This window comes from Micromesistius poutassou, assembly GCF_964030765.1.
Source record: "Micromesistius poutassou genome assembly, chromosome: 4".
NCBI classification, from domain to species: Eukaryota; Metazoa; Chordata; class Actinopteri; order Gadiformes; family Gadidae; genus Micromesistius; species Micromesistius poutassou.
Window position 1 is genome coordinate 4775878 of NC_140274.1, and position 14524 is coordinate 4790401.

The 14524-nt window shown below is 43.6% G+C and overlaps 1 protein-coding gene across 1 annotated transcript in view; it reads right to left on the reverse strand.

Moving 5' to 3' along the window:
* Positions 1-3122: 3122 nt before the first annotated feature.
* Positions 3123-14524, reverse strand: part of LOC311341731 (neprilysin-like) — a 38161-nt gene continuing 26759 nt past the window's right edge. Inside the window, exons 10-23 of the mRNA XM_084466531.1 lie at positions 13925-14026; positions 13667-13803; positions 13181-13274; positions 12651-12779; positions 8330-8428; positions 7981-8058; positions 7602-7705; positions 7221-7279; positions 6979-7098; positions 6430-6563; positions 5598-5663; positions 5364-5459; positions 5176-5252; positions 3123-5090 (exon numbers count right to left, since the gene is read on the reverse strand). Coding sequence (XP_084322657.1) covers positions 4991-5090; positions 5176-5252; positions 5364-5459; positions 5598-5663; positions 6430-6563; positions 6979-7098; positions 7221-7279; positions 7602-7705; positions 7981-8058; positions 8330-8428; positions 12651-12779; positions 13181-13274; positions 13667-13803; positions 13925-14026 — 1395 coding nt within the window. The 3' untranslated portion in view covers positions 3123-4990. The remainder of the gene's footprint in view (positions 5091-5175; positions 5253-5363; positions 5460-5597; positions 5664-6429; positions 6564-6978; positions 7099-7220; positions 7280-7601; positions 7706-7980; positions 8059-8329; positions 8429-12650; positions 12780-13180; positions 13275-13666; positions 13804-13924; positions 14027-14524) is intronic.

The window sequence follows — 14524 nt, forward strand, 5'->3', positions numbered from 1 at the left end:
TCAAATGAGGACAGGGGAGGTGAGAACCAGAGCAGTGGTAGCTTTTGGAATACCACAGAGTTGTAGGAATCCTCATTTCAGTAAATGTGTGCGGCCTTCTCTGTATTTTTATTATGTAGATACTGTTTACCAAAGCCAAGATTAAATATTATGACAAGAGCAAAAATGCAATTTTCTAGTCATTGTTATAATCCCCCTAATATTGTATTCCCCCAATATGGTTGGCATTATTTGGCTCATTACTTTAGATTAAGATACTTTTTTAGACAATATGCCCACTCTCTGTGGCTAGTAGATCATGTACTGGCACTTAATGTGCACACTTTTTGTATGTTGTACGTCCTTGCACTTAAAAATAGTACTTAGCATTGTGTAGAATCTTATCCTAGCTATCTTTGTTGTATATTGGGAATGGGTTAACCTAACGATTGTTAGTGCTTAGCACTTGGTTCTATGAATATCCTTACTGTGAATATCCTTATATTTTTCTCTTCTTCTGACAAATGTACTTGTTCTAAGTCACTTTGGATAAAAGCGTCTGCTAAATGCCCTAAATGTTAAATGTAAATGTAATGTATTCTGTTGAAAATACAAGTTCTGAATTTGCTTTTGTTCTTAGTGTTTAGGGAAATTTCGTTCCACGGTACGTACATTATGTAGTTCAACCAGGTTTGTGTGTCTTTATTGGTTTGAGTTTGTTGGTGTGTGTGTGATACATGAGGTGTGTTTTCTTGTTTACATGCATATCCTCTGACATATAAAACACCAATAGCTGTCACACATATACTGATCTTGCAATCCAGTGGCTTGGAGTAAATTGTCACTGACATGCACGCACACACACCCTAAACACACACACACACACACACACACACACACACACAGACACACACACACACACACACACACACACACACACACACACACACACACACACACACACACACACACACACACATACCACAGCACACACTATCAGGGTCACCCAAAGGGCACATTGGTGGAAACCCGAGTCCGTAGTTAATTACGAGGGGGCAATAAAAAATAAAGAAACATTTCTGGTGTAGGAGAAATGGGGAAAGGGGAAAGTCACCAGGCTGAGAAAATATTGTTGAATTCTGCCCCCATAACTCAAACATAACAGGCGGTAATGTGTCCGTTCAACATACATAAAATATGTTCAACAATGTCCTGGTTGAAGTCAATTCCACGTATTTTGATTTGAGGCCTGCCCCCACTGTTCCTGAACATGTTCCCACTCACTCAATCTGGGGACATCAGGCCGTTGCCCTTCTGCGATCCGGGATGAGGACTTGGCCGGGGGCCCTCTTCTGGGGGCCTCTCAGGAACATGCTGGGGTGTTGTAATATAAGCTGTGATGCCCGCCAGTGAGAGACACAGCAGGCGAGAGACACTGAGGGCGAGAGAGGCAGCGCTGCCAACTTAGTGGGGTGAGACGACTCTCTGGTTCAGTGATTTGACCCGCGGTGAATGGACAGGAAATGCCTGCGTTAATTTGACTGTGTTTCAACTGACACTTTCTCTGTAAAAACAGACTTTTAAGAAGATATTTGAACTATTTTACTTTGATGATACATTGGGACATCGTTTTAAGAGTGCTCTAATAATAACAACAATGCTCTAACCATGCAGATTTATGCTTTTATGGTTTGAGGGCACACACGGGCAGCTGTAAAATGTAATTATAGAGTGTGTAGACTAAACTATATGATCAGAAGAAGGGGAATGCTGATGTCCATTCATCACCAGTGACGGAGCAATAAAAAGGTCCAGTCATTAGTCTAGCTAGCATTGTTGTCAAGCTAGCATACATACAAGATGCAGGATCAAAAAACATACTTTTATCTCTGAAGAGCTATGTAAAACCCTAATAAAAACCACATGGGGGGTGAAACTGGAGCAACTGATAAAGTATCATCTACATTAACCTGCATTAGTATCTTCTATCACCAACCTGCATTAGTATCTTCTTTCACCAACCTGCATTAGTAGCCTATCTTCTATCACTAACCCACATAAGTGTCTTCTATCACTAACCTGCAATGGTTATCTTCTACCATTAACCTGCCTTAGTGTCTCCTACCATTAACCCACATAAGTGTCTCATACCATTAGCCTGTATTAGTGTCATCTGTCATTAACCTGCATTAGAGTCCTCTACCATTAACTTGCAGCAGCCTATTTGTTTTTTTAATGGTTTGATGAGTTGGCCAGCAGTTGCCTCCCAAATGTAGTTAATTCTCTTAAGGCTTTAATGCATAAGGCAAACAAAGCCATGTTTCTTCACATAGAAAATGTCAATGCCTAATGATATGATAAAGCTGGAGGAGGGATGTTTGTAAAGCCATAGGAAGGGAAGAACTACGACTTCACTGCATCTAAACACTCCCACACAGCTCCCAACAGACACACACTCACACAAGCACACACACACACACGCACGCACGCACGCATGCACGCACACACACACACACACACACACACACACACACACACACACTCATGCTCTCTCACACAAATACACACACACACACACACACACACACACATGGGCACGTATGCACTCACAAACACACACAAACAGACAAGCATGCACACAAACACGCTCATGCTCTCTCACACACACACACACACACACGCAAGCACGGACAAACACACGCATACATATATATTTACACGTGTTCACTCAAGCAAACACACACAGACACACATAGATAGATTCATCCACACAAACAGATTGCACACCAACACAGATAGACACACTCACGTTCATGTGCAGCCAACCACATACACACACACACAGAAACATATAGGCACAGAAACACAGATACATTGCAGATAATCATACCAGCTGGTTCTCGTCCCTTCACACACACACACACACACACACACACACACACACACACACACATATATATGTGCACAAGCTCATTCGTTAAACATGATACTAGCTTGAACACATGAAGAATACCAAACGATGCCAGGAAGAAATAATAATAGACAGTTATTTTTTGTTGTTTATTTCCAAGGTAAAATTAAAAAATCACCCCTCGATATTCTCAGTATCAATTTTATTATTACAAAGTATCTAAATACAGGCAACTGAGGTATTTCTGTCTGTTTTACTATGAGTGGATTGTGTGAAGGAAAGAGAAACCTATAAACATATTCACTAGAATGACATTAATGAATGAAAATTAACAAAAGCAACCATAAAAGTCCAAGATGTCTTCGTATACCTTTTGAAGCATTGGTTTACCTTCCGACGTACATTTGAAAGTGTGTATACACATATAGGTGACCAGTGACCACAATAAACAGTGTCATGTACGTGTTGTGCTTCTATCACAGCTTTAGTTGTAGTTTGTAATATAAATGATGAAATGCTCTTGGTGAATCCTTGCATTTGCTTTGTTTTACATGCATACAAGTATGTGCACTCTGTTCCAACTTTAGGAAGGGCGTTTCCCGCGTGTTAAGGAGTCCAACACTCTTAGTAGACATTCTGCTACAATGTTTTGACTGCAGCTTGACTAAGGGAAATGGGTCGTATCCATCATCCTGGATCAATGGGATTTAAGGGAGATCCATTTGAAATCAATCATTGGTGCAGTACAAGAACATGCACAGACACACTCACACACGCACACACACACACACACACACAAACTTAAACGATCACAGGCACACACACACACACACACACACACACACACACACACACACACACACACACATATGCACACACACACACAAACACACACACACACAAACTCAAACAATCAAAGACACACACACAGAGCACCACTTACATTGTAAGGCATGAGCATTCTTCTAACATGTGCTTACAACTTTTAACAAAGAACAATCTCAACACACATACAGACATGCCAGCATACAGACAGACACACAGACACACAACACACACACACACACACACACACACACACACACACACACACACACACACACACACACACACAGCTTGGAGAAACCTAGAGAGCACGTGGGTGCAATGACGGTTGATTCTCTGACTTACAGATTATGACATATTTAGGAAATAAAGTGTCTACTCATCTTGGTCAAATTGTTGAATTTAAAACATTAAAACACTTTCTGCATTAATTATAAAAACATTGTTGATTGATATGCAATTGTGTAAATGTTTGTATATGTCAATAAATGCATATGTTCTTAAAAATTCAACCTTGATATAAATAATCATAATTACCCAAAGTATCTGATGATTAACCTCCTTGATGTATTGAACCAGAGAACATTATGAGTATATTAGGGTCAGAATCAAACCTAAATATTTGAGTGCTGTGCTTGTGTCAGACCTGGGTCCAAAATGACACACCGGCCACCATCCCATGGCAGATAGATTTGACAATTTCCACACAATTATAATTCAAAGACAAATCAAAAACGTTAACGTTGGACCCTTTGTCAGACGCATCCGTGTGTGTAGGTGTGTGTGTTGTCTATTTATTTGTACGTGAACAAAAGACGGACGTATATCGATGATTATGCTATAAAAAAAATAAGCCCTTCACACTGAGTTATGAAAAGAAATGACACAATCACAAAAAAGAATAAAAATAGAGATAGAGTTGTGCTATTGGCAAACCTGTGACAGAATGATTAAACCCCGCTGAGAGGAGAGAAGCACTGTATAAACGAGGCTGACCGAGTGAATCCCATTTGATGAGTCAGAGAGTCAGAGAATCAGCCCTCTGCTGCTCCCCGGGGCACAGTCCATGCGCGCTCTCCCCCATGCGCCGCTGTGACGCTGGCTGGCTGTGCAGGTCCATCCAGCAGAGATCTGATGGGGGAAGAGTCTACATCTCTAGCCCACTGTGTAGTGCTCTAACAGTCAGGGGGGGTGAGGGAGATGCAAGAGGTGCAGCTGGCCTCCCTCCGCTCCCGCCAGCACCATCTCTGCTTTCCCCCAGAGGCACGCCAGACATCACCAGACATGGCAGATTTTGTCCGGAACCATGTAGCTATTCTTCCTGCAGCTAAAGGCTTTGGCAAACTCTGGGCAGTTCTGGAGGGAACCCAGCACCCTGTGGCATACACAAGAATTAACTGGTTAGGTCCTGTGTAAAATTGAGACCCATCCCCCTGTTTTAATTATAAGCGGGTACATACCTGAACTTGCCTGGACTGTGAACGTTCACTTTAAGCGAATTCACAGCCTGCTCGGGTCGGTGGGTTCCACACCAAACCTGAAGGAGATAACAGTGAAAATATACATATTATAAACACGTTATATAAACGGCTACAGTATGAGCTTACTAACTGAACATAACTTTCGTGTTCTTTGATACTTTCATTACCTGAGCGAAATTGAGAAAGAAGAGTTGGTCGTTGGAAAGATCTATGCCAGGTAGCGACGGCTCCTCTCCGTGTCTGCTCACATAGTTCTGGTAGGCCTGTCACAACAAAGCAACAAAGGGAATTATCCTCTGAATTGCAAAGAAATCGCCTAATAATCACCTGATGTTACAAGGAAATGAAAGTAAACATGTTTGGTAATAGAATAGTATGTAATGTAATCGTTTGTGTGTTACCTTATATGCTTGCTGTATGCCACCGTTGTCAGCAATATTCTCTCCGAGGGTGTTGTTTCCATTTATCTTTTGGAAAGAAGGAAAGAAATACATATTCAAGTTCAGTTTCTAGCCGCAATATGTTATCATAAAATATGAAATGTGTCAGCATAAAGCTTTAAGAGCAGAGGTGAGCTACAAAATGAAAGAATCCTGAAAAAAATGGAGGAAAGTGAAAGGATAGACAAGGTAAAAATAGAAAAATCTTTTGAATGGTAATGGAGAGAATGGGGGTTCATTTTTCCATAGCAAAAACATTAAGAGTCAACTGAAGGAAGATAAGCTAGGCTGCAAAGGCTGAATCCTCTCGCTGAGTGCTCGGCTACTGACTTATTTTATACAGTGTTACACAGCTGTACATTTCATTTAATGTGTGAACTTTCTTTGGTTCTTAAGCAATTGGTACAGACTTTGATCACCCTCCAAATCTCCCTATATTGTATTATTACTTGAAAAACAGAAACCATGCCATTGTCGTCAAGATTAATGTCACAAAAGCGGTGTTTTGTGGGTCGCATACGTTGCACCAATACTTGGCCTTGAGAGAAACCTAACCCTGACCCCTTCAGACACAAAAAAATGTCTACAACGGTGCCCACCTAGATGTATGCTGGATAGATCAGTCCACCAGCCTACCCAGCCTAGTGGACTGTAGCAAACGTTGCTCATCCGTCATACATCTAGGTGGACACGCCCACTTGTGATGTCAGAAGAGGCCAATTTTCAAAACAGCTTGTGATGGCTAATCACACTCACACCTGGTGGTATAATATTGGACTTTTAAGTGACCTACGTGGAGTCCATTGGCCAGGTCCCAGGAGAAGTTGCCATACTGCTCCACCATGCACTTGGAGAGGTCCAGGAACTTGCGGGTGGAGCTGGGTGTCCACCAGTCCTTTAGGTCCCCGTCCTTGTCAAAGTTACGGCCTAATGCAGCGGTCAGACGAGGACATGGGCTGGTTAAAGAGTGCACGAGAGAGAAATACAAACAATGTCCTAAATTCTTTTGGTTTCTTAAACTGGAATGCAAAGTATACTGCATCCTTAGGAAAACAAAGATGATTAGAATGGCCTCAGATAAGATTGTTTTGGTTTTGCTCAAATTCCATCCCATATTGCTTATGAAAATTGTTAATGGAATCTGCTCTGGCTGAAATACTGAGAGGGATGCAGATTCAAATTATATGGATATTTCTTCACCTTACAGGGGCAAAGAATCACAAGAAACATTTGTAGTGTCAGCCATTAGCTGGAAAGAAATAGCGTTTCAGTTCACGCTCTTTGAACAGAGAGTGCAGAAATGGCCCGGGGTAGGTCAAGTGAAGGGAAGGGTGTTCTGTACCATTGTCGTCAAAGCCGTGGGTGATCTCATGACCGATCACCATGCCGATGGCTCCGTAATTGAGAGATTTGGACTGGCCCTTGCTGAAGATGGGCGGCTGCAGAATCCCGGCTGGAAACACTTAAGCGGACAAGCAAAGGTCAGGCTCGGTCACATTTCACAGCACTTCTGTCAGAAAGAAATCTGATGCAATACCCTTCCATACTCTCTGGTTTGTAACGTTTGTACGTGCGGGCATGTACCTATTTGGTTTTTGCTGGATGAGTAAAACGCATTGACAACGGCTGCACCAGATACCCATCTACAAATAGAGAGGAGAAGGCAGTGTGATACATGTAAAACATAATGAACAATTTATTAATAGCCCGCAGTAAGTAGGAACCACTGTAATATTAGCATACCCTCCCTGCTTTACAAGTGCAAGGTTGAAGTGTACAGTATATGGCTGGTGGGTGTGTGTGTGGGAGAATGTGAAATTCACTGTGCCAAATACTGATTCCATTCTCCCACTTATTGTGCAAAAGAAAGAGAGAAAATCTTCGGGTCAATAACATCGGATCCACGACGACCACTCGTGTGTTAATGTTGTGTTTTGCAAATGACCGCCCGGAGAGAAGCCTTACTCTTCCTTGTTGACTTTGGCTCTGAGTTTTCGCAGTCGTTTCTTCTGAAAATGCTGCTGGTTCTTTAGGATGTTTTCGAAGTGCTCCTCTGCGCTGTAGTGGAGCTGAAAGCCACACCAATCGACAGCACAACACGGCGCACAACAGGGGGGGGTCAGCACGCCGATATCTCCCCACACCAGGTCATTCTGCTCTCCACAACACCCAGGGCCAAGAGGTCCACACAGACTCTTTCTTTCATGTTTCTTGCCTAACCCCTCTGACATAGTAATCCGTCTGATTACTGCATAATTTACTCTGCCAAAGCTCAATTATATTGTGTGGTTAATTTTACTCTAAGGCTTTGCTGGCTTTGCTTCACCTATTTTAAGTCACTCACATCTTTGTACTCGTTGTCAAGGTACTGGTCCGTCATGATGTTGTCAGAATAGCCAATCCGCTCACGAATAGCCCAGGCCTGAAACGGAAAAGGGAAGCTAATTCAACTCCATGCAATGTCGAAATAGTACAATATAATATAATAGATCACAAAGGATTATAATAGATTATGATAGATCAGTAGATAGTAACGTACATTATAATGAAGATTGGGTATGTCTTACAACAAAGTAAATTATAACAGATATGAATAAATAATAAGAGTATACTTCATGATAAATAGAGCCTAGAGTTTAGAGTTAGGTCATAACCCTTACAATAGAATGAACAAGAGGCTATTGGTTAACCACCTTCTCTGTGGCAGCCTTCTTGGTCTCTGCATCCATCCAGGTTAGCGCATCCAGGTTTGAGAGGAACACCTCCCTGATGTCAGCGATCATTTCTTCCATCTGCAGCACAACACACAGCGAGGCCACAGTGCTGAGCCTTGATACTCCCAAGTGGACGCAAACACACAGCCCACACATTTAATTAAGTGGATCTCTGAGGAGGTAGATGTATACGTATACCCTTAGTTTCTGCACAGTATGGATTTATGTCTTCACTTTATTGATACACATGTGCAACTTTAAAGGACATGGATAGATAGATATATTTACATTTAGGGCATTTAGCAGACGCTTCTATCCAAAGCGACTTACACCGGTTAATGCACACAAATATATACTATATATAAATATATATAGATAGATAGATAAATAGATGCACTAATTAATTCCTGAAGGAAACCAGGAATCAATTATTATTATCTGTAACCGCAGCCAACATGGTTTTAATAGTGCAGATGAAGACAAAACAATATCCACTAAATACTCATATCCTACTGGATGATTATAAGCTTATCCTAAAGATGTTCCTGTCCCACTGTCACACCGTCCTAGGTCTGGCTGTTTTCTATTCGGCACAAACATATAGCCGTTGTTTCATGACAACATACTTGTGATGATAAGCACACAACACCTTGGAGTCCAACACTTACTCCAAACCAAGTCATGGCCGGACAGAGCAGACCAGCCGTTGGACTGTAACCACACATTTTTGCTCAGCATCCAACAGTGAAGCAAGGGGTGCATTCCAACGCCACAATACATTAGCAATCCCTCCCCAGCCCATGGCAGGCAGTACACTGTGGCCAGCTTCACACTAATATGGGCGTGACGGGAGGTCCTTCGGAAAGAAAACTCTGCATGCATGTGTGTGTGTGTGTGTGTGAGAGTGTCTATGTGTCTGTGCTAGTGTGTGTGTGTGTGTGTGTGTGTGTGTGTGTGTGTGTGTGCATGTCTATGTGTCTGTGCTAGTGTGTGTGTGTGTGTGTGTGTGTGTGTGTGTGTGTGTGTGTGTGTGTGTGTGTGCGTGTCTATGTGTCTGTGCTAGTGTGTGTGTGTGTGTGTGTGTCTTTGTGCGTGTCTATGTGTCTGTGCTAGTGTTTGTGTGTGTTTGTGTGAGTGTCCATGTGTCTGTTCTAGTGTTTGTGTATCTGTGTGTCTATGTGTCTGTGCTAGTGTATGTATGTGTGTGTCTGTCTGTGTGCGTGTCTGTATGTGTGTGTGTGTGTGTGTGTGTGTGTGTGTGCGCGTGTGTGTGTGTGTGTGTGTGTGTGTGTGTGTGTGTGTGTGTATATGCGCTCGCGCCTGTGTGCATGTGTGTTGCGTACATATCTGTGTCCATGTGTCCATGTGTGTGTCGTGTACATGTGTTTGTGTGTGTGTGTGTGTGTGTGTGTGTGTGTGTGTGTGTGTGTGTGTGTGTGTGTGTGTGTGCGTGTGTGTGTGTGTATGTGTGTGTGCGTGTGTGCATCCCTGCTGTTGTAAATGATATCTGTCTCCCTCATCTGTGCTCGGTCCAACACAGATGTCCCAATCAACAACAAGTACATCTTGTGCAAAGTCATAACCATAATCCCATGATTGAACTTCGTCACCGCCCGGCACTTTGCAGTAGTTAGTGCAAGGCACCATATAATAACGGTCTCCTTTAAATCATCGGCTGCATTGAAACGTCATGCTTGTTCCTACATAGCCCGCCATTATGACAGCCTCATTATAATCATCAGGGGATGACAGATCGGAGAAACACTAGTTTTGCCCAGTTTGTGTAAAAGTGACACACTGCCTGCTGTGGCAGGCTTTCATACTCATCACATCTTGTTGGTTGAAACACTAAGCCGTCAAGACACATATATGGTAAATTGTCGACAGATACACAAAACAAAACCATTCTTCTGCAGAGACTGGCAGGGTCTCTCTCCATGAGAACAACTGTTTTCCCACCGGCTACCTCAGAGCAGTCCTTAATATGCTGACACAGATGCTGTCCACGTACATCTCTGTGTTTGGATGCTTTGCTGTTTGAGCTCCCACTGTAAATTGAAGCCCCCATCACTCTCACCCCCAGACACACAAACACACACCCAGATACACAAACACACCTTGGCGTGGGGTTTGATGCGAGGAACTCGTCTGAGTATGCATGGTATGTGAGGCCTGTGGGACTCTTCCATGAAGACAGGTGTAAGAGACACACGCGTATGCTTAAATATAGTATAGCTGTGTGCAAATACACGCGGGCACATGCAAACATCATGCAGGTACACATACACACATACACACACACAGACGGACACATAATCACACACTTGGAGTGGTCATTTTCACACTAAGTACACAACAATCATTACAACTACTGCTATTTACCCTTTTTTGTCCCCAGAGCCTAAATAACAGTTTTATCTGACACACAACTCATGTCAAGCCATGTAGTTTAGTTCACGCATGCTAGCATCGTAGCTTCGATGTTGGAGTTGGCTAGTTCTGATTTAAGGATAGGGTTATCATTCATGTTATGATTCGGGATAAGAATCAGGTTATGTTCAAGTCGCTTATCTTAAGAGTGTCCTCGTCCTCCGACGAAGAAGCCAACTGCAATATCCGTTGATGTAACACCAGCGAACCGTAACGTACAGTAGTCGTGGAATGTTTTTGGAGTCTTATTCTACTTACACTAGTGATACTTATCTCTGATAATAAGCCTCAATTTTGGCTGAGTTAAAAGGAAGAAGCATGTGATAATGACTGTGGGTTGAAGGAGGAATTTGGGTGTCTGATGTGCTTTCCTTGAGTTACCACTGACAAAATATCACTTTAAGCCTTAAGATTTAAAGACTCTGCAGTCAGGTTCACCAATGAAAGGAAGAGGGTATGTTTATCGTAAGGTGACCAGATTTCTGAGACAAAATCTGGGGACATTTTCGGTTCAGAGGCGTAAAAACCTCCAAAACATGTAGTGTTTTGTCTTTGAAAAACTAAAACGGGGACACTGCCCTTACCATTCATAAAGCAGTTTCTCTCACCCTATTTCTCCTACATTGCAAAGGAATTGAAAACAATTAGTTATTTTTCTCTGATCAAAGTAGCTGAGATCAAGAACATCCAGAAAATCAGCTAAAATAAACAGGGATCAGCGAGACACTTGACCCAAAATAAGGCCTCCTCCTTACACCATATGATTTTCACAAGATTTGGGGAAGACTTTTAAATAGAAAATGCCACAGTTGAATGACAACTTGAGGGTATATGGTTTTAGAAAAGTTATGGTTTTAAGTTGGTTGAATCAGTTTTCCCTTAATGTGAGTGAAAAATACCAAACAGCTACAACCTGGCATGATATATCTCCTCTTGTTGTACAATATTAATGTCTAATTGTGAATGGTCCCTAACTTGAAATAATTAAATTAAAAATCGAAAATTACAAATGAAGGCCAAAATAACTTACACCTGATTTACCTAACCCAATGTATGCATGTATGTATGCGTGGGCAGCACATTAATGAGGAGGGTGGGACATGTCTCATGCCATACACCGATTTATCTTTAGACAATAGACCTCTGAAGAATAAATCCCGCCTCCGAGGCTCCCAGTTCCCTCGGTCAAATGTCTATGGGAAATAACATGGGGGTTTTGAATGATCGTACCTAACAAACTCTGTAGGTGGCGAAGAAGTAAAAGCTGCGTCACGTTTTGAACCACACACATTTTCCATCTAGTTTCGACTGGCTTTTTGGATTGTCTGTGCCGTTAAAATAGCATTTATAATTGTTTACTAGTAGGTATTGTTTACTAGGGTGTGACCCACCAACTGCCATGAATGACATGAAAGAAACACGTACGTGTAGCCAGTTCTCGTGAAGGGAAAATATTCAACCGCGCAGCTATTCCGCCAATCAAAATACCAGAAATATGGGCATTCTAGATGGGCATTCTGCTCCGAGCTCTGGGCAGAGCTTGTTCAGGCTGGCTTTACCCTGTGTGAGTAGTAGGGTGTGCAACTATACGTGTCGTTTGGTCAACATTTTAGTTTTTTCATTTTTTCCTTTATTCCAATTTCGGATCTTTCAGTCACAGTAGAAACCGGGGACATTTCCGGGGACAGCAGTAGCCAGGGACAGGTTACTGAAAACGGGGACTGTCCCTGGAAACCGGCGACGTCGGGTCACCCTAGTTTATCGGCTTTTCATTCCGCTGAACCCGAAAAACATCACAGGAGACTCCCAAGATTTAAAAAGACAGACCAATGGCAATCCAGCAGAGCAGCGCTGGGGTGTTTGTACCAACCAGGTGTTTGCTCTCCGGGCTGAAGGCCTCCTCCACATACAGCCTGCCCACGGCGCTGTCCATGTTGTTGTTGACGTAGAGCGCACACTGTCGCCACACCGACGACTCCGACGTCGTTCCCGACAGAGCCTGTCGGAGCAAGAGGAATAACAAATGAAGTCAGCGTTCCTTCTGATTGCTATGTCACGTTGATGGACACGTTGTCGGCTGGCTGGTAATAATACACGCCATGAGCGACTGGAAGAAAATGAGAGGCACAACCAGAATGGTACGACAGAAGAGATTGTCTATGTCACAGTGGCGCGGCCAGGAGAGTGTCGTGGTTGGGGGGGGGGGGGGGGGGGGGTTGACTCCTGACGGGCGTCCAGGAGCAACATGCCTAACCCCTACTGCTCACAGTAGGGGTTTACATCAAGGCGTCGGCCTATCAGCTGATGAATGCAATACGGTGTGTATGGGAAGAGGAGTATGTTGAACGCTGCAGATTGGATAGGCTTCATGGTGGGTTGGTTTGGTTGCTGCTGACGTACTTTGCGGAAGGCTTTCTTGGTGTCCCTGTATGCGGCGCTCAGGTCCACCACCATGTTCATGACGAACCGCCACACCATGTAGTTCTGCAGGTCCCTGCCGGGCCCAGCAGAAAACACATTCATTCAAAGGATTTAATCATTAGGTACATTTTGATCCCACGCCCCTACACACACATACATACACACACAGAGAAACACACACACATAGACACGCACACACACACACACACACACACACACACACACACACACACACACACACACACACATTTGCACACACACATGCACACATAGAGAAACACACACACATACGCGCACACACACACACACACACACGCACACGCGCACACACACACACACACACACACACACATAGAGAAACACACACACATAAGCACACACTCATAGAGAAACACACACACACACACGCACGCACTCACACACACACACACACACACACACACACACACACACACACACACAGACCTCTTAGAATATAAAGCCAGGACAGGTTGGAGCCGTCTGAAATAGTTGGGAGCGTAGTTGACTATGTTCTCAGACTCGGGAACAGAAATGTTGACTGTTTCCATGATTTTGGCGGTGAAGTAGCTCCAGTCAAACACCTGTTAGGACGACCCCCCCAGGGTCATGCAGAGTGGAGAGAGAGAGGAACATTAGGCTAAGGGTCGCATATGATCTGGAGAAAATGGAAATGAACTGTGACAGATTGGGAGCTGTTCCCACCTGTGACTCGACCTCCAGGGTGAAGTTTGTGTTGAGATCACTGAGTTTCATCTTGTTATAAAGCAGCACCGGGTTGTTCCGCTCCTCCAGGGTGTCAGTCGCCTGGGTTACAGAGAGAGAGAGAGAGAGAGAGAGAGAGAGAGAGAGAGAGAGAGAGAGAGAGAGAGAGCGAGAGAGAGCAAGAGAGGGCGGGACCAGAGACAGGGGGACAGAAGAGGGAGCGATTGATAGAGAGAGGGAGAGAGAGTGTGAGGAAGAGTAAGAAGGAGAGAGAGAGAGAGCAAGAGAGGGCGATGTATGTGGAGAAATAGGAGGAGTGAGGGAGAACAAGATAAGATAAATATCATATCGAGTCAGTCACAGATAAAATATGAGCTATACTCCATTAAAAATACAGAAAGATAGAAAAATAAAGAGCCCAATCAAAGATTGTCGTAACAGCGTTGCCTGCTCTCCCGGCGTTCCTGGTCTGGAATACCAGCGTGGCGCGGGGGCCGGCTGCAGCGCCAACACTAACAAACACGCTGGGAAGCTGTGTGAGAGCTGAGCAGCGTAACTGTCGGAGCGAGCGCGCCGGGGCTGCAGGGGAAGGGTGGACGG